This window comes from Rhyacophila brunnea, unplaced genomic scaffold (assembly GCF_057557595.1).
Source record: "Rhyacophila brunnea isolate RB1 unplaced genomic scaffold, BYU_Rbru_1.0 scaffold_15, whole genome shotgun sequence".
NCBI lineage: Eukaryota > Metazoa > Arthropoda > Insecta > Trichoptera > Rhyacophilidae > Rhyacophila > Rhyacophila brunnea.
The window spans coordinates 11,529,282-11,551,754 of record NW_028232806.1 but is presented as its reverse complement, the minus strand read 5'-3'; the positions used below and the strand labels follow the sequence as shown (position 1 = coordinate 11,551,754).

The following is a 22,473-nucleotide window of genomic DNA, read 5'->3' as shown; positions in this document are numbered from 1 at the left end:
AGTTTCTTCTTCTTATTGTGCCACCCCCTAAGGGGCCATCATCAGAGAGATCTTTACTATTATTAGTTTTGCTACTTATTACCCAACAAGTAATGCCAAAAAATTATTGCCAAATCCATTTAAAACGACATGCAATATTTTAAAATTTTATTTATTACTAAAATATTATCCTCTTCCGAAGACTGGCAACCATCGGGCCAATCCTTGCTTTACCCGGAATAGTTCGGTGGAGCTACACTCGTACTAATCATGGACGCGATATTATCCTCCACTATGTTTCCCATTGATATTATCTTAGGTGACAAGTTGAGGAATGTTGTACTTTTGTCCTCTCATAATTTGGTCAAGGTACTATAATTTTCTAGTGGTGATTCTGAGATTTTCACAGTCCTTTCCCATTCAATTTTTAACGTCAATATTTGTCACCCAGTCAGCCCAAGGAATTTTGAGGATGCGTTTATATAGGCATAATAGCTTAATAGCCTCACCTCTCCGTGATATTTCTCGGTACATCATACATATATCCATACTGTAGAAAAAGCTTGAGAGGACATAACAGCGAATCATGCGCAGTCTCATACCTAGGTTAAGCTCTCGATTCCTAAGAAGTTGTCTCATTTTAAGACAGACAAATACCTACTCCTTGCTTTCTTAATTCTTGTTTTTATTTCCTGAGACTGGTGACATTTCTTTTTGGTCCATTTTCCTAAATATTTAGTGTGTCACACGTTGAATCGATTCGCGGTAATAATAAAACTTGTATTGGCGTTCGGTGTCTTTATTTTTGATACTGTTAATATTTTTAATCCATAGAAATTGCTAGCCTCATTAGCCCTTTTTACTATCTCATGTAAACCTTTTAAGCTATCAACACTCAGAACTATGTCATCACTTATCCAGCATACCGAATTTTCTTTATTGGTTTCCCATTAACTATAATACCTGATTATTCACTCTGCCGTTTAATTAGTAAATTATCACACTATGTAATAATATTAATAGCTACATACTTACAATCAAACTAATACAAAATTATTAATACCAAAGAAATATCAACAATAAGGATTATATTAGTAGCAACATTATTTTTATAATACAAGATCACCAAAGAAAAAAATCATACAAATAAAATAAAGTAGACAAAGTTTGAAATATAGCTTTTTAAATGTTCTACAATATTTAATTACTCTGACTGGATGGTAAATTATCCTAGTTTCAGAAGTTAACTATATATATGTATATATATCATTACAGTTTTTAGTGTGTTTTAAATCTCATTATATCTTTAAAATACAGCCACATTTAAATGATAAATAAATAAATAAAACCCTAATATATACAGTAAACACACATGGGACAGACAAAATTGTATCATTCAATAAGCCACCGCAGAATCGCGTATTGAATTTAACAAGCAATCATAGCGCTATACATCCGACGTCATAGAAAATCATCCCCTAGCTGTTTGATAGTGTTTAGGACACGTGGCATCGCACTTGCCCCTCCGATAGTTGCTGTGACAAAGGATTGTTGGGCAAAAGTGTGCGGCGGTATCTGGCCTCCATTCCCGAGGGAAAGAGGCGTGTTTCCGCCAACGGACTTCCGGTGGCTACGGGTTGAACCTTTTTGAGAATAAAATATATTTTTAGCACTTTGACAGTTTCATGAAGAATGTAAAAATATCTTATAAATGATTAAAGTTTTGTACTATTTCATTTGAGACATCTTTTGCGACCACGCTTTCCTTTATATCCTGTCAATACAGATGCCAGATCCTGCCAAACGGCGTACCGATTGGGATATGTGCCACCAGATATTGTCGGGTATAGTAAAATTCCGTGTCTGGTAAATTATACGTATGCAGTCGGCCGTATCACACACCGTGAGTTGTTGTATCGATGTCTAAATAAAACACCGTAATAAACAAAAATACGTAATAAAAACCACCAGAATACAAAGGAAAAACAGAAGAATATCGGTAGGTAAGTAAATTAGATATACAATCATATCGAATATTCCATATAAAATTCTGATCGAGTCGTGCCAACAAATATCTTAATTACAGTATTATTATCAGATATTTGATACCAATCGATATCAAATTAATTTTCTTATTTAAACTAATAAAATTGAAACGTTAACTGTCTGCTATTCTCCAAGAACAAAGAGTACTTTTTTATGTCAGTGCTATACGGCGATCTCTTTCCGGAAAGACAGTTTACGGCGAAATGTAGTACGTATAATTTAGATGTAACTGTAAAATTCAAGCACTTCTACTTCCCACAATTTGTTGCATTTGGCGCGAAAACACTGTCTTTGAAATTATTTTTTGTTGTTCATTTCAATCTCTAGTTTTGACGGGAAGCAGATAATAAAGGGAAGCACAGTTGACATTTACCACACAATAGAAACTATGAATGACTCACATGTAAAAAAAATATTTTCTCTTAAATAAGATCGAATATCTCATTTAAATAATTGATAATCAAGTTAACTTTGTAATTATGTGGTTTAATAATAAAAAAAAGGTGTGTGTACTTATGTACGCGCGTTAGAAGTTATACTTCTTTGGCGTAACAAAACAAAAACAAAACTTATGATAACCTAGATTCTTCGACTAGCTCTTAATTATCTTGTTAAATTACACACTCAAGAAAAGGGACCGCTTATTGGAACGCCGTTGGCTTATTTCTATACACTTTAACTTATATTACTAAATTATATAATTATTTATCGCTGTTTTTATTTTTAAAGTAACAACTGCCACTACGACGTTTAATAGTTTGTTTACGTAAGGAATTGCAAATGGGCGACAATAATAAATTCGCTGCCTAGGCAACGGAACAATTCTAAACTATAATATTATACTGAATAATCGTCGCGATTATAGTATCATACTGTGGCGTAATGGTAGTGCGTTCGGCTGATAACCAAACAATCAGTGGTTCGAATCCAATCGAGTGCGTTTATTTTTGTGTGAAAAAATAAATTATGTGTTACATGTCATACGCCAAAAATACACTCTGATCTGATGTTCTAAACGCGCCTAAAGAAGTATAACTTCTGTTAATGAAATTATGTAGTAAGTAAATAAACTCATCACAAAGCATTATTAAAATATAATATTACACAATTAAGAGAAACCTTGATAATAACAAATTGCATCTAGGTATTTTTGTTTATGGTAAGTTGATTAAATTTTGAAAAAGGATTCCTTATTATTTCTAATTGTCTTTAATAAGCCGAAAAACACTGATCTAGTTGAATATATAAAATAATACGTCATACAATTTCAATGCGGATAATAAAGTCAACTAGTGTAAACTTGTTATAAATGAAAAGGTTGCTTATTACTGTCATAGATAAAAATAAATACCATGGGGATATCATTTCTGCTTTCGTTTTTTTCGCAAACCATTTATGCCAAATATATCGCTCCGAAAAAACATCTTATCGACCTTATTATTAATGGTTTCCTATCAACGGAAAGTAGACTTCATAAATACTGCAATCGTTGACGTAAAAAACTCACATATTTATATTAAATTTTATCATGTCTTTATGATATAAAATAATAGCTGATATTGTGTATGTGATAATTCAGCACAGTTATTATTCTATCATTGATTTGACATAAATAATTGCTGAAAATTAACAAAAATAACCGTGATGCCAATTAGCATAATATTTATAATAATAAAAACCCATGTACCTAAACCTACTTACTTTATTAACAAAATTAATATTTCACAATTTATAATTATATAATATGTACTAATATATTATATTATAATATATATATATATGTGTGTGTTTTCATTGCACATTTCACTGTTATTGCATTATCCATGTGACATTAGATGAAACGTTTAATTATTTATTTGTATTTTAAATATTGAATAAAATGAGTGTATAGTATCCGAGTGACAGTAAGTAGAACGTTCTATTGTTTTTTTAAGTTCGCATACAATGAGTTTTAAAATTGTAAAAACGGAAACGGAAGTGGCTACGTCATAATATAAATATTAGAAAATACCCATTATGATTATTATATAGTTGATAATAAAAAGTGCTTTCAAAATAGTGTACATAAAATGATATCATTTATATTCGATGATTGAATTATATCCACCGCAAATGTTTGAAGGGCTACTGATTGAATTAGGACAGTGGAAGTTGTGAAGCCACTGATTGCACCATTCAGTATATTATATAAAACTTGATTTCAGAGAACTCAATTTTGAGTGTCACAAAATATAGCGGTTATATTCGAATCAAATTTAACTTGCATATCTTTCATTATTTATTAATGCTTATATCAACTATTTCATTGATTTTTTATTTACACATATTTCCAAGACATCAATATTCCTATTAAATCGTCAAATTATGAATAATATGTAGTTATTTCATTATAAATTTGGCAGTATATACTTAACTACGGAATTTTCATGTAAATTCAAATCCACTCAACTAGGTTATTACATGTTATCGAATGAAGATAATGATATTTTAATATTCGTTTAATATAAAAAGACTAGCTGCCCAGTTCTGTTCCTGCAAATGTAGTGTGACTTCGGCCTCGGTATTTGACTGTGAAGAATCAAAATTAGTTTTTTCATTTTGATTTTAATAGTACAGAAAAGTGGTATTTTATCGTCATAATATGTTATTATTTAAAACTAATTAATAAATAAATGAATTAAATGTAGTAAATTGTTGACTCTACCCGCTAGCATCAAATGCTATTATTATTATAAATGCGATATAATTTATTTCATAATTGTTATTCATAAATGACAAAAAATATTACATAAGTACATATTATATCGAAAAATACCTATTTTGCTTTGTACTATAAAAATGTTTATAATTAATAATGTCAAACGCTTGTGAAAGTCATTGTAATTTTATAAGTAAATCGCTGCATTGAACAATAACAAACATAATATTTACATAGTGCCTAGCACAAAATATGTTTTTCAGAGTTACTCATATTCCTTTTTAGAGGAGGGTGCGATTGACAAAAAATATACAAGGGATTTCACTTCAAATCCCGGGGGTCGATTTATCAGTCACTGAGCATTCGCAGGAAGGGTAGCTATCTGTAACCCCGTACCAACTACCCACATCTACAAATTATGTAGATACGTGTATCTTCTATCACTTTTAATTATTTTAAACGCAAGTGTTGATATGAAGGATTTATTAATTAATTTTAATACCTTTATGCGAATAGCAAAGGTTTATTCTTATAAACTTAAAACAACTGGACCTTGTAGATTTACAATAGTAGACATTTTATATAATATATAACATTCAAATATCATGGTGAACAAAGAAACTATTATTATTACGTGCGAAACTTTAGTTAAACGCCATAAATCAAATGGTTTTGTACACATTTTTGCATGACAAACGTCTAATGAATAAAACAAATTTTAAATATTTCGTATGATAGATATATTTCTGTGAATAAAAGTCAAATATTTTTTACCATATTCGTTTCTTTATCAAATGTTGAGATTTTTTTAAACCTTGGCAAACAATATATTAAAAATTTGCGTCGAAATATTGAAGAAATAAAAGCGGTTCTCAATCGTAATTTATTTTTGCTCATTTCATCGGAATAATATTTACAACTAATCAAATAGCTATTTTATTGTTAATTTATAAATGAAATCGATGAGACATTCTTAAATGATATAAGATGGCAATATTTTTTCCTTTGGGAAAATATTGGGTACTGTTCGCTTATCAGGAATACAGCGGCAAACACATTTTGAAAATAGCCGATAAACTGGAATATTTTTTAGGTTAACCTAACCATACCTAAGCTAACCTAACCTAACCTAACCTAAACTAACCCAAACTAACAAATAATCCAGTATATCGGGTATTTTCAAAATGTGTTTTCCGCTGTATTCCTGATAACCGAACAGTACCAAATATTGCGTAATTACGCATTCAAAACAAGTTCGGAACGTAACAATCGTCTTTCAGTGGCATACAAAACATTACCTACGAAAAAACACTGTATGTTTGCACTCAAAAGATAAATTATAGTACCTATTCAATACTTGTTCCAGCATGAAGTGACTATAAAAAATGATGATTTATTTCGATTTAGCTAACGATTGTCTACATTCTTTCCTTACTGCAATTGTGTCGGCGGCGCAAATGTATTGTGGATTATTTCTAAACTAGCATTACACTAGATTCAAACAAATACAAAAAAAAATCAACAGACAATATAAGAACTAAAAGCGATTATTTTCGGAGCAATTTCTTTTGATCAAGGCAAGAAAGAGTAGACGCACCATTTCCACTTGACCCATATGATAATTTATTCTCCAATGAATTTTGCGGACTATGGTACCCATGATTAGTTTTTACTGAGTCAATGAGAAATATAGAAACAAAATGAATGAATTATTTAAAAACAAAAAAAATAGTTATTATTTTTCCAAATTTACAACATTCTCATACCACTTTTCGAGACATGTATTATTTAACCCTCGTATCCTACGTCATTCCACATCAGCAATCAAAACTAAATATTATCAAAAATTAACAAGTCGTATCTTTAATCTACAGGTCATCCGCATTTCTTCAACCAGCTCTCGTGCGGCCTGGATCTGGTCTCCATGGCTGGAGAGTGGCTGACTGCTACCGCCAACACGAACATGTTCACGTATGAGATCGCCCCCGTCTTCATTCTGATGGAGCACGTAGTTATGGAGAAGATGAGGTCCATCATCGGATGGAATACTGGAGATTCAATCCTCGCACCAGGTAAGATCATATTATAACATCAAAGCATTCGTCATTAACTAACTTCTAAAATATATTTCTTGTCGTTTTCATCATTTTAGTATTCAATCAAATTATGTCGACGTAATAATTATAAAACTTATTAATATAAACATTAAAAGAGCATTAATATTAAAATAATTAATAATATACATCTTTGTTACCATGGATATTACTTAGCAAACATATATAAATAAGTAATGATGTTAATATTTAAATCAGCGCATCATATACACAAGACTGCTATCGGCAGCTATCGAGGGTAGTTTTTTATCGAAGTATTAGCCCTTATTGTTACAATTACAATAAGTTAGTTGTAATTGTTAATGTTTTAACAGCACCTCTTTTGGGTGTGCTAAATTTTACAGCAAGATAGACAGTTTTGACTGTTTAGAAGGCTAACTTATTGTAACAATTATAATACTTCGATACAAACATATGAAAAACTACTCTCGATAGCTGCCGATAGCAGTCTTGTGTATAGAATAGATGCGCTGATCAATGAATATGAACATATAACAGAACCTCGATAATTAAAAAAAAAACAACCCATTTGCATTTTTCAGAAATACATAAAATAACGAATTATTTATTATCAAATTTCCTTTATAACACCGAGAGGATTTTAATGATATAATATGTAGTTATGAAAATATATACGTTTTCTTTAAATGTGCGTATAGTTATTAAACATACATAATTTGAAAACACTTCTGTGAAATATTATATAACCAATAGAAAAAATCTTTAAAAAAAAAATACGAAACCCAGCAGCATTCCAACCTGCATCTCCACGTGCACAGATCACTATGATATTTTGTATCTTAAGATGTTCAATAAAAATAATGTTACATTCTTAAATCTTATAGTTGATTATTACAGTTATTATTTAATATTTTTTTCATTTAGATACGTAGAAAATGATTAATTAAAGCAGTATTGACGGTAAAACTTCGGTAAATTATATTTTTAATTTCATGGCTAAATTTCTCACAGCACTATAATTATTGTGTTTGTCTGTTTATCTAGGTGGATCTATCTCCAACCTTTACGCCTTTCTGGCTGCCAGACATAAGAAGTTCCCACACTACAAAGAAAAAGGTCTAAATAGCATTCCCGGAGAACTCGTCATGTTCACATCTGACCAGGTAAGTAAACGTATTTTTTACATTGAAGACACGTATTTAAATAAAATTCGTTTCTACGATACAATTCATGGTACTACACACGGTGAGTTCTCCATATAGTCACATAACGCATCATTCATGTCACACTTCTAAAATGGCTCAGATACTCGGTACTGCATCCGATTAGAATCTTCAATTGGATTAAAAAACATACCAATTTCAGATTCTAATCTGATACATTTGGAATAAAGTAGGACCTGCGTTGACGCGCGCAAACTGCAGAGTCGTGTGTCATAACCCTAGGTCCTTGTATAGATGGCGCGATTTGACCTGTGCATATAAACTCGTGCACATACCAGGTGACCTCATTGAGCCGTCCACATGTAAACGCCATGTGTCACTTCTCGCGCGCGGTCGAGGTACATGTGACCTAATAATTGAACTGTCAACATTCACTCGCGGCGAGACACGCGTCATCAGGACAAGCTCTAAGCTTTTCACGCATTATTTGGAACCAAATTAAATATAATGAATCTTCTGATAAAGTGTTAAACACTCAATTTTATCAGCAACGCTTTATCTTTGACCGTTATATCAAAGGTTATAAGGCTGAAATTCGATGTGAAAAAAATCAAACCCTTACATGGCTATTTTAAATAGTTAATACAGTATCGTTTTTACACACTACACTGGACTTTTTTTATCAAATTAGAGATTGTAATCGGATGAATTTTGGAATCAAGTAAGTAAGACGTGTTAACTGTGTTTACTTTGCAATTTTCTTTTATTCATAAATATTGAAAATTCGAATATGATATTCTCCCAGTGGCGACCGGTGAACTAGTATTTATTTATTAAGTTTTTAACACTATTGTACTTTCCAGTGCCATTATTCGATCAAGTCTTGCGCGTCGGTGTGCGGCCTGGGAACGGACAACTGCATTTGCGTTCCTTCTGACGAACACGGAAAACTCATTCCGAGTGAACTGGAGAGACTCATCATCGAGCGAAAGGCCAGGGGGCAGGTACGTGCGAATCTCATAAAGTTTAACTAATTCTTTCATCAAAGCATTTGTGGATTAATCTTTAATGAATAGTCTTACTTTACTTAGAATACAATTAAGAGAAATGGATAAAGCAGTATAACCAAAGAATTTAACTGATTCTTTCCTCAAAACGTTGGTGGATTAATCTTTAATGAATACAGTTTCAAATTATTTAGAATTAAGAGAAATGGATAAAGCATTATAACCAAACTTATTAAAGAAACCCTTTATCTAGAAATTAGAGCCTAAATATTATTATATGAGACTAACGCTAAAAATAATAATACGAAGGCCAAATACAAATTTTAGACAACCTTCGCTTTATATTATTCCCATGGCGCCCACAAGGGGGGGGGGGGCTGACAGGGCTCTAGCCTGGGGGCCCGGGCTCAGTAGGGGCTCGGCGAGGCGAGTCTACCGGATAAGTGAGATAAACACACATCACAAATTTGATTTAATAGTAAAAAAAATCAATAATATTATTATTTAAAATTATGTGGTTGTACGATACAATTTTTCATTGTGCATCAATACTCGACATCTCCATAATTCAAATGGATGTATTAAAATATACAATAAAACACTAAATATACATATTATTTTTCCGTGTACACCACTTAGAAAACGCTACTGTAGAGCATCACATTGCCTTTATCCTTAGCGATAGGTAGGGGGCCGCCAAAAATCCCATATTGCAGATTAATCACTCTGATAAAAACTGAAAAATTCTTAACAAATTTTAGATTCAATCAGTCAATTCCATAAAGTAATACATAATATGCAGATCTTATAAATGTATACCCTGAAACATGTATTATAAAATGAGGGCTCTGGAAACAAAAACGGTAGTCTCCATTTTCTCAATGTGTTGGCGACTCATTAAAATTTGTCTTACGTCTTGCTTATAAGTGAAAAAAGTATTATAACAAGTTATATTATATTATTAGCATACAATCAACATTTCACTCGCCATCAATATTTTCCAAAAATTATGGTCTGTTCCTATTTACTAGAGAAAAGGGGTCAATAGGAACGGAGAGGTAAAACTGCAAATTTAATTAAAACACATGATTAAATAAAGGAATATTTATTTAGAAAACAGAAACTGTTTTATTTTTTTAATCAATGAGTTGGAACAACAATAGGTACATATTTAAGTGAGTTGAGTTCATTCTTGGCCTAGACATGTTAGACAAGGTTTTATCAGACATGCAAAATAGTTGAAAAGCAACAAACTTTTTCACGTCTGATGAATAACTTACGGTCAAGTTTCCTGTCCTATCGGAGTTTCCAAAAGGCAGAGAATAAATTATCTGTCAAATAACATACATATTGGAATGCAAACGATTGCATCTTGGCAATTGTACCACTCTGAATCTTTTTACCGGGAACTGTTCCTATTCACCACGCCATCCCTATTCACCCCGTTTTACGGTACCTATTTGGAATATTATCTAGACTTCTAGACTAAAATCGCTAACAACAGTAGGAAAACGTCAAAAATTACTGTTATAGATAACAATTTACGGTACTGTTCGGTTAAAGCGGATACAGCGGAAAACGCATTTTGAAAATAGCCGATAAACTGGATTATTTGTTAGGTTAACCTAACCAAACCTAACCTAACCTAACTTAACCTAACCTAACCCAACCTAACCTAACCTAAACTAACCCAAACTAATACATAATCCAGTTTTTCCCAATTTACTTCCGCCATCTTACAAGTGTGCCAACGCACAGAAAATTAAATTGAAATACAAAACGTTTGACTATCCCCATCTAATTAATTATAGTCTTATTTTTATATTGTTAGGTACGCAATATTTCGTAGATATGTACACTTGTCTCAACGCGATAGCCATATGCGACTAAAATATTATAAGCAAACATAAAATATGAATGTATTTTATACTTCTGTCATAGAATATTTATCACGATACAACCAATATGGCGTATTATTACTTTCTTTTCTAGATTCCATTCTTCGTAAATGCGACAGCTGGAACGACCGTGATTGGTGCTTTCGACCCGATCGAAGAAATGGCCGACATCTGCGAACGTCATAATTGCTGGCTACATGTTGATGTAAATATAATTGTTTCTTTATCTTTAATAATTAATTATTCACCCTTACAATTAAGAATATATTAATTAATTAATAATTAAAATATTATATTAAAATGGCGATATTAGAATTTACTTAAGATAAGATAAATATAAATACAAAACACCACAAACAACTACTTCTCATTTTTACAAGCGTTCAAATAATAGATAATGCACAAATTTATCATAATGCATAATATTATGCATATAAGAGAAAAGCACAAACATAAACCCTCCTAACTAACCCACCCCTCACCACACTCAGTCTTAATCGAGCGTATTACGAGGTCCTACGTTTAGGTGTGAAGCATCAGCAGTTGTTTACGCATAGGAATGTCTCAGGAGCAGATACCTAATACTGAGGTCACCACGCTCTCGTGAGCTTCGACTGAGTTTAATAAATGACGTAATTTAATAAAAAGTGCCCAGAGAAAAATTATAAGATAATAAATGTGAAGTCATTCGCCATAGACCAAGACTTTGAAGACAGTTTTTTTTATGACTCGAGACTCCTGAATGTCTTGAAATTTTACTAATATTGAATGCACGTTTTGTTTAAATATTGAAAATAACATATTATTTAACATGTGTTTAGGTTTATCCCGTATTTCTCTACACTCGAGAATTATACCTTGAGTGGCAAGTGGGTCACCTAAAGTGTGACCCACTTCCCTTATATGTGTACTCTGGGAAAACGGGTTCACATAGAAACATAATAAGTTCCCATAAAAGTTGTCCAACACTCAATCGTCTTTTGACTCTCGTAACAAGTAATGATCTTAGAGTTATCGCTGTTTATCTGTCGCAAACAGTAATAACTCATACTTAATCCAAAAATGTATAATATATATGTCTACATTTTTTTTCAGGCTGCTTGGGGTGGTGGAATTCTCTTCTCAAGGAGACATCGTCATCCAAGACTGCGGGGAATCGAAAGGTTAGTTATAAATAATTTAATTTAATTACTGTTATTGATTGTCTCCATCACTTACACATTGAGATATGCGCAGAAAAATAATGAGTTTTGAGGGGTATATAATTTATAGTGTAGTAACCTACAATGACCATTGTTAAAAATAAAAATAATTATATTGTTTGATTTGATTTGAACATTTTAAAGAGTTGCTGCCTTTTTACTTCTAACTTAATCAATTTATACTGTAAACTTTACCCCCCGCACCTTTCTAACCTTCTGAGTCGAAGTCAAATGACTAAAGAGTACGTCAATTCATATATCACTCGCAATAATATTGATCGAAATCCTTTCCCATATAACGTTGCTCATTAAATTATATTAAGCTGGCGCTACAGAACATTCAGGCTCATAGCCGACTGCACAACAATTCTCAACTCATCTCTATCGAGCTCTCTCTCTCCCGTCGGTCACACTCAGCCTCTCTGCATCCCTCTTGGCGTTATCCACCCATCTCCTCCGTGATGCGTACGGGGGTTCCTTCATAAACTTTATAGAAAACTGTATATCCATCGCATCTAACAACGTGACCGGTCCATCGATCTGAGTCTTTGCTCCCTCAAGACATTTACTATATTGGTTTTTTTTTTCGGATAACTCACTATGCGTACGGGTGCACCCTTTTTGTTATCTTTACCTGGTTCAAGTATTCTTCGGAGAATTTTGTTTTGGAATACTTAGATAACCTTATCTTGTTTCTCCGTTAGGCTACTAGTTTACTCACAAGTAGGGAATCCAATCCCGAGCCAAAATTCTGATACCGGGATTTCAGGATTACAATTTGACAATCCCGGGATTGGCATTTTTTTTTCATTGTTAATATAAAAAAAATATATTTACAAATAACATCGATAAAATCGCCCAAAAATAAATCTAGTATAATTTATACTACTCGTATTTAAGACATTTATTGTTAATATTGTATTACGTTCAATCTTGGAAATACATGACTTTAATGGAGTAAATAATTTGTAATATAAATAATAATGTGAGTTTAATATGAGATTGCAGTTTCTGATAGTAAAGCAAATCATGGTGTACTTATGGCCTTTCCGCTTTATAAATCTAATTAGCCAAATACAAAGCTGCCGTAAAACGTATGAGATCATGGTGGAATTACTTTGTTAAAAGTGCGAAGCATTGTTTTTTTCCAATCTTTCTCATTTTTAATAATTTATGTGAAAAAATAAAATGAATCGGCAACTTACACATGGGTATAAATCAAACCTCAATCAAACTCAATTTATTTCTAATGTAATTATTTGTTATTAAAAGTATTGTTTCTGTTCTATTTTCGTTTTTTTTTATTTTCCATAAAAATTGATAAAAAAATCAATCCCGAAAGTTTCGGGATTATGTTTATCAATCCCGAGATTCATAAGTATCGAAAATAGCTCGGGATCCCGGGATCCCGGGATTGGAATCCCTACTCACAAGTACTAAAAAAACAAAGATAACAGATTTGTGGCATGCCGATAAACACTACGTCCCAGAGACATACCTACTAGAATAAAATATGACTACCGTGTGAGACCCCACCACACATCCGTAGGATTCTGGCCAACACTTAAACCTTGTATAAATTACATAGATCGCTTTAAAACTGGCGTTGTTTAGAAAAACTAGTGCTTTTAAAACGATAAGCCAAGTTCTTTCAAGGGATTTTTAAGGTTTTAGAGAGTAGGGTGGAAGCTTTTAGCTATTTGGGCAGATTAACGTCGGGAAAGTGTTTTACAGATGCGAATACGTTATACGTACAATATAGCTGTCTGCATGATATCGCTCAGGTATAGTTTCACTTCAATATTTTCCCGGCTAATTCCTAGAGAAACACTTACCTGAAAAATACGTAATAACTAATCCACATAAAAATGGAATAAAACTTATTTAAATATATGTATTGTTTAATATTATAAAGCCGTAGGTGCAGGTTAAAATTACGATATCTGATCCAGCAAGGCTATTCCAACATATCACTTAACTACAAAATCACTCAAAAGTGATAAATATGCTGTATCTTGTTCACACAGTTAATTATCACAGGATGTTAACTGTCTGGTGTGTTTTTTAATATGACCGCTCATGACCATGTTAACTGTTTTAGGGCAAGATAGAGTACGTCAATTACATGTTGAGAATTGAGATGCAGCGATTTTTGAAATTTATCGCTAGCTATCAAATATCGATGAGTAGTTTCGCAACATATTTTTAATGTGTTATAATAAATTCATCAGAATATAATCTTCAATTAGATTTAAAAATCTAATCGTTTGTATTTGGAATCAAGTAAGACGCTGGTCTGTGTTTTACTAGTGATATCTGTGTTATTTTGGGTCAAGAAAAATAACGGAAGCGTGTTACCGGATTAATTAGTTAGAATAGCCCCGCAGGCAATGGATTGGTTTACGTTAATTTCTACTAAACAGTATTATAAGCATAACCTCTACTAGTATGCTCAACGTAGAATCAAATCTCATAATTCACATTGATTATTTACACAGATTTAAAACGTAAAAGATACATTGAAATATCAGAAAATAGAATGATTTCAAAATGAAAAGATAGCCACGTTTGATCAGAGACTAATGATTAACATAAATGTTGAAGAAACTCTTCTACCAAATAAAGCTTTCTGTGATTTTCTTATTAAAATCTTTAAAGCAAGTTCCAGTTTGTCATAGCTGCGATTTTGCTATGCAAATGTATTTTATAATTATAAATATAATGCAATCATTAGTAATCATACTATAATACATTTTATAGAAATACTAAATATATTGAATTTTAAACTAATTTTACATATACGTAATATATCTACACCAGATAATATTATGATTCAATGTTTGGTCTTACAAATATACCTAGAGGATAATATAGATATATATATACACATATTATGTTCATCGTACTTAATATGTGATATGTTATTTTAATTATAATCTCTTAAGCTAGGCATCGCATAACAAAAGAAAGCTTTCCACGGGTGAAAGAAAAACTAAAAGCCGTCCGTAATCAATCAGTTTAAGCTTTCAAAAATGATTGATATGCATTGAAAAGTCTATAGAATAACTTTGAAGAAAACTCTATATCAATACCTAGAATAATAATGTTAACTAGTTTTCTTGATAAGAAGTCATATTTACCACAAAAGGCCTAGCTCTCTCAGTGGCGTGTTTAGTGACGTAGAGGCCCGATTTTGAAGCCCAGCAATAGCAATCTAATTTTAATTATCTAATTTTAATTATCTAATTTTATTAGATTCAAGATGAACATTAATTCAATTTTCAAGGCTGATTTTGGAAAAATTCATGAATTCAAGAATGAAAACTTAACCTAACTTAACAAATAATCCAGTAGTATATCGGCTATTTTCAAAACTTGTTTGCCGCTGGCTTCTTGTAAACCGACAATATCCCTGTTTTATTTAGATATCATTTTTATCTCAGTACTATACTACCCAAAGAGGTTGGGCGGTCTTTAATATACGACAATATATTTCCGATATAACAAAATACGTCCCAGTGTGCCATTATGTAAAAAGTTTGGCAGACCTGTTTTAGACTGTACACAGTAATTCTTTACGTTCTTGAAATAATGCCAAATCACTACACATTATTTAAAATAATATTAAAACACTTAAAATGTTATTATTCAAAGCACTATTTTTCAATAAATAATGCCAGAAACAACTTGCTATTATATTTTGTGGTATAAATCATCCGTATTTCTTGCATTTTTTTACTTCGCTTCCATTATGTCGTAAATTGTTTTAATGTAATAAATAGCTTTAAATTTACACGGTAAAATAAACATCTGTGATTGAGTAATAAATATTCTCTCCCGTATAGCAATTTTAGTTGGATATATTTCTTTTTCCCTATTTCCCACTAAGTCTTTAAAATAGACCGAGCTATAAAATATAAAAAGACAGAAAACACCCCCTATATTCTGTGGCAAGCTTTTCTTTTTTTATTATATTAAGAGAAAACATGAACGAAACAGAACCGAAATCTTCCATCGCTGCTGCCTTTTGAAACTCATCCCAGCGTAATAAACTTTTCTTACGTTTTCAAAGTTTTATATTATTTATTATGAGAATTTACTTTAGTGTTACCATAACATTTATGTTTTACTAACACAACAAATAAATAAGAATGAATGTAACATTATTCATAATATTGTGTACATTTGCATAATTGAATGGTTAATTTGGAACCACACCAGAAACTAAAAGCACACTAACCTGACTGCAATACAACATGTAGGTATTTGGATTAAAATTTCATAACGTGCAAATTAAAAAAAAATCTAGTAAGTAATTATGTTTCTGTGATTGTTTAAAATAATACATAGCAATGAATCAGTCTAACGGTCAAATTTAAGAAACTGTTTTTATCCATTTAAATAATAATTTTAATTAAAATTACAAAACTTTTAGTTTATTACTATTATTATTATTATGATCAGAGGCTTTGTTTATATATGATTGGATTTAAAGTACATTCACACCTATTATATCACTGGTTAATGTGTTTTTTTTTTTTAATAATTGCAGAATAATCACATTCAACGAGACAAAGAAAGCCTTATATGGCTGTATTTGTTTTCTGAAATATTGTTTTGAAGTATCTGAGATCTTAGTTGTGTTTATTTTATGTGGATTTTAGCCGAGGCAATAGATTTTCTTTTATCCGAGACGCAAACCCAAATTACTTTCCGTGACACTTTCCCCATCTGGTTTTAATTTTAAATTAATTATTTTCAAATGTGTTTATATAACGATCTATGTTCCTGTACAATAGTATAACTTATTATACGTACAACGCTGCTTCTGTAGCGATCGAAACATCAAAATATAGGTTACTTGGTCAGATTTACAGTTTCAATTGAGACTAATTATTTATTCATGAGTGTTGCACTCCTACGCCAATCAATTAATTGCTACTGAGCTTAATCTGCTTAGTCTAAACAAGTACAATAGAGTTCGACCAATGACTGAATGAATTGTAGTTAAATACGTTTTATGAGTAGTATCGATTGTTTTAAATAATTTATAATTTATGGTGAAGTCTTTACTGAGCCTTTTTTAAAGAGGCACCTAGCGGAAAAATACAAAGCTTGCAATTTGAGACATTTTTTTGAATTACATAAATAAAAAGGATTTCAAATTATACACATTTATATTTTTTATAAAAATCGATGTTTTTTAAAATAGATATAAAAAATATTAAAACTATGAATTAGTCAAAAATCGCTTAAGTGATGCTTAGAAAACTTAATAAACTAAATTTTAATAATAAATATGACCATAAAATATATGTAATAATAGGGTGCGGTCCGATTCAACAAATTCACATTTTATTACATTTTTTACAATTGTAAGTTTATCTTTGACTTAAAATAAAAAATATTTTTCTTTTTAATGTTTTCAGATACATATTTATTCATTAATACAATTGAAATTGTAAATTACTAAAAAAAAATCTCAAATTGCAAGCTTCGTATCTTTCCGCTAGGTGCCTCTTTAAAAACGGCTCAGTAAAGGCTTCACCTTAAATGCATTTCTTAAATTAAAAACAACGATAATTGTATAAAATATAATGGGTTATAATTATTAAAGTTTATATCAAATCGATCCTCCACACATGGACGGTCATTTTTAATATAGTTTATCGGAGTACTAAGCCTTATCAAAAAAGTCGAGATGAAAATATGATATTGAAAAGTATCTTCTGGATTGTTAGCGCTGAAGATAGTGCGTAACATGAAAAGTATAACCATAAACTTTACGCGTTGGTTTTTCAGTGATCACAATATCACCTTAGACTTGAAATGACTCCATTGGTCAGACCATGTCTCATGGAGAGAAATCACGCAATCACGTAAGTGGTTCCTCTTCAATATAAGGATAGGGACAATGAGGGTTGGAAGACCCGACTCAGGGGTTTGGACAATCTAGAAAGAGATATTTTTAGAAAACAGCCACAACACATATTCTGCTGGATTTGTCAATGATTATGACATATTATGTTGTCCATTTCCTAACACATTGAAATTATGAAATCAAAGAAACGTTGAAAAACAACACATAACTGTGATGCAGCCTTTGTATAATTATTGAATACGCTATCCACTACTCTACTAAAGGCGCACTATAACCTCTATTAAATTTATTTTTCTAAAAGTTATCGAATTCAGTATAATTCTCCGAATAAATATAAAAATACTAACGATTTAACATGTAAATTACCTTTATAAATTAGTTTTACTATACGAGTGAGCTTAAAGCACAGTGGCAAAGTGCATCTGGCTTAATCCAAATTGCAATTTAATGTATGTAAGTAGCACGGTTCGCGTAGCAACCATTACAAGTCGCGAGTGAGAAACACTAATGCATTTCAGAACAGTTGACAGCTGCCTGAAGCCTGTTTGGGAAAGGTCATTGTGCCACTCTACGCAGTTTACTTTCAGGGTGCTACGTCTGGCGTAGAGGTCGTAATAAAGACACTTTGGCGTAGATAGAAAATAAATAAATACTTTTTTATATTAAATGGATATTTTTCAATCAATTGAATGTAGTAAATACTTATAAATCTGTTATTGTGCTGTCAAATTCACATATTGCTTTATTTCAAGGTTCCAATATATTGAGATTTTTTTAAACATACATCATTAAAAAAATCTCTGTTATTTTTGTGTACCTGAGTTTGTAAAATACCTTAATCCCTGAAAAAGCATGGCCGTGAAGGATGTGATAGAGATAAAATAGCAATATAACATTTTTTGGCAATCTCTCACAGTTTAGTCTACCAAAAAATTCAATGGTAAAATAGGTATGACGGTTTGTCCCTTTTGAGAAACGTCTACAACTACATGGTCCAGAATATACTAAATGTGAAGTGTAATGCGCGAATAACTAACAACCATTTTTCGTAAATAAATTCCAATGATAGCGTCCACTCTGTAGAAGCCCATATAGTCAGCTTATAGACTGACAATATACATTCCTGTAAACTTATTAACGCCATTTATTACCGAATTTAAAGACCACATTTATTATTCATATTATCGTATTTTTTATCTCTTTATTTACACAACATACATAAAATCTTTCATTGGTAATGCCAATTGGGAGGGCAATCATTATGTTCAACCAAATTGCTTCGGATATTGATATACTCCACCTACGTGAATATGAGTAAAGGTGGACGGTATTTTGTAAATTCTTAAAATATTTACTTCTATGTAGTTCCTACTTTATAATTTTTGTATTTACTCTCTATACTGATTTTCTAATATTGTTTTATTTCGTTGTTTTTTTAATGCTATTTTAATACTGTTCCTTTGTTCTTTCATGTCATTATTGATTAATTTAATAAAACGAAAAAAAAATAGTAGTTATTCCACTTTTAATAAATAAATTTGGACGGGTTTCGTCCGCCTCAGAGAGACATTTTTAAAAGCGGAATAACTATTAAAAAAATAGCGTTTTATTAAATTGATCAATAATACAATGCAGTTCCAACATGAATTAAAAGTTAACACAAAAAAGAAACTTTCATGTCATATAATGAACGTCTTGAATTTGTAATTTGTAAAGTTCACAATATTTAAATAAATAAATTTGAATTTGAATCAAAAATAACTATTTGTGAAAATATTTGTTACATAATTTACGAGACACAATTTATACCCATTCACATAAAGTTATTTTTATGGCCCATGGCCGAGCGGCTTAAGTCTCAGCCCCAGGTTCGAATCCTGGGTCTGGCAAATACACACATTGTTTTTCAATTTGTGTTTGAGTCAGACTTTGGACCTAATAGGTTGACCAAGTGGCTAACATCCATTTCAGGTAAAAAACAAAAACTGTCAATACAAACCTCCACCCTGTGGAGGCCCACGTGATCTTATTAGGATCGGACACGGTATATATGTATTATACCGTGTCAAGTTCATGTTCAAGAATATACGAAAAAATAATGGAAAACTGTCACATATGATAATGTTTTTCCTTTCATTCTAAAACAAAGTGACATTAAAATAATCTGTCACTTGTTCAACCCTTGTCAATGTAGATGACACACTAACGATGTAATATTCATTAGATTATGTGTAAACTAGTATTGAATCGATTAACACTATTTTTATAGAAACTTTGTACGTTATGCAATTATTTATATAAATGATCAGTGTAGCAATAATTTAAATTATATAGTTTAATTGTCTGTGAAAGAAAGTTCAATGGGACAGCAGACATTACCAAAATTTAATTTAATCTCAAAAACTAGATTTGTTTTAATGTGTACCAGAGTATCATAGCATGCTCTCTTCGCAAGTACCTAAAATAGCGGTATACAGTTTGAATCTGTGCGAAAATTCACCCCTACATCTTTACCCTTGTATAGCATATTGAAATAAACTAAAGTCAACATTACTTAACGTAATCTGGGAACTGCCGCGCGCGCTAAACTCTTGCGTAAATAAGGGTCACCCTAATGTGCGAATAAGCATGCATACTTACGTACTGTACCATTATTTTATACACACTATAATTTGATACAGTGGAATAGTTGCAAAATGTCCATATCTGAAGACGTGAATCCTAGTTCGAATTCCGTATCTGGCGAGAATCACATTTTTTTTCAATTTTTTTTTACCCAGAACACTGAATGAATTGAGCGAATTCCTAACAACCATTTCTAGTAAGTAATTAAAGTAAACATTCAGTTGGTGTATGAGTTTATCGCAGTGGTGAAGGGTGGGGGTAGGCTGTTGAGATTCGATATAAATAATAGTGCACATTAAACTTTATTAGTCATACGTATTTGTTTTTATTGAACTAAGACTACAATTTACAGATGGTGTTGGTTAGTTTTTAAAAATCAATTAAACCCTGCCTAATCTAGACCATTATCATACAACGACATACAGCGAGCGTTTTTACTCACCTATGGGGTTATTTGATTCGCTCCCCAGTATGCGTATACTAACGCTAATGCATACACATCCTTTGTAGAACGAGATTTATACCGCGGCGACGGGATGGGACTGAGTAGGTCCAAAAATAAACACCTTAGCTTTCTTAATTTGTACATAGGTGTTACCGTGAAATAGGGCGTATTTAATTTTAATCAATTATTTGAATACCGCGTAATCACCATTATGTTATTACATAATTTACAAGCATTGTTTTATTTATTTGTATAATAATAATAAATATCTCTATAAAATTGCGACATGTATAGATGGATAAAATAAATTATATAGTTCATTTAATTAGGTATTTTATGACAATGATAAAAATATCGGATGTGTATTTTTGAAATGATAACGATGTGGGGATGGGTCCAACAAACCCTTAAGGTAGAGCCGCCCCTGCGTGTTTTAATTATTTATTCTTATATTTCATCAGGGTCTCTAAATGCTTTAAGCCTCATTTTGCAAGACCTTTCACTTTTAGATAACCATCAAGTATCCCTATAACTTAGTAAGACCGACAAATAAATTTATCTTTTATCTTCTAATGGATTCAAGCTCTGTACACCATTTAAGTCATTTTTTGCGACTCGTGTTTCGCCTTTCGGCATCTTCCATAAACACACACTGACAACGAACACTCTTAACTCTAGCTTATATAATAAATCAATACAATAAAGTAGGTAAAAACTCCATTGCCTCCCTATCAAGTCAAAGGTCACAAAAAAAAACAATAAACAAATTATGAATAGTTGAAGTGTCAGTAAAAAACCTAATTAGTAAAGACCCTATCTTATTAATAACAATACACTCGATAGCATATTATAATAAATGGGCCGGGTCGCAAAAAACGACTTAAATGGAATAGTACAGAGCTTGAATCCATTAGAATTTCAATTCAAATTCCATCAAGTACCTCGAGTAAGTCGATAGAATTAATATTATCTTTTATCATTTTTCGATAATATTGACTGTCATAAACTATCAAATATTTTAAAACAAAAGTAGACATATTCAATAGTTCCCATAAATTTTGATTCGTAAATCTAATCTCAATCCACTCTACCGCAGGCTTCCTTAAACCTTTATTGGATATCCCGCACGCAGATAAAGCTGCGAGCCCTTTGTCATAAAGCCCTTTATCCCTGGATCTATTGAAATGCTAATTTTTTATCACCCAACCCTAAGTAAATTCACACATTTTGAAGGGCTTATAAACCATTAAGTGGCCGATTTTCTGAGCCTGATGTATTTGTGCTATCTAGTCAGAGTTTCTTGGGAAAATAAATATGTAGTAAGGTTTTGCGAATCAGTCTGTACACCCAACATACGGGTGTGATCATTTGAGCAAGCTTTAATGTACCTAATCAACTTTTAAAAAAATGTTCTGATTTTAGTGTGACTCCGAATTGTGGACTCAAAGTTTTTC

General features: G+C 31.5%; 1 protein-coding gene across 2 annotated transcripts in view; it reads left to right on the top strand.

The window, feature by feature from the left end:
• The window catches only part of Gad1 (glutamate decarboxylase), a 74,729-nt gene that overhangs the window by 33,492 nt on the left and 18,764 nt on the right, over window positions 1–22,473 (top strand). For both annotated transcript variants that reach the window (XM_085942983.1, XM_085942982.1), the window contains 5 exons: window positions 6,598–6,795; window positions 7,843–7,961; window positions 8,825–8,965; window positions 10,961–11,071; window positions 11,962–12,029. In XM_085942983.1, coding sequence (XP_085799109.1) covers window positions 6,598–6,795; window positions 7,843–7,961; window positions 8,825–8,965; window positions 10,961–11,071; window positions 11,962–12,029 — 637 coding nt within the window. The remainder of the gene's footprint in view (window positions 1–6,597; window positions 6,796–7,842; window positions 7,962–8,824; window positions 8,966–10,960; window positions 11,072–11,961; window positions 12,030–22,473) is intronic.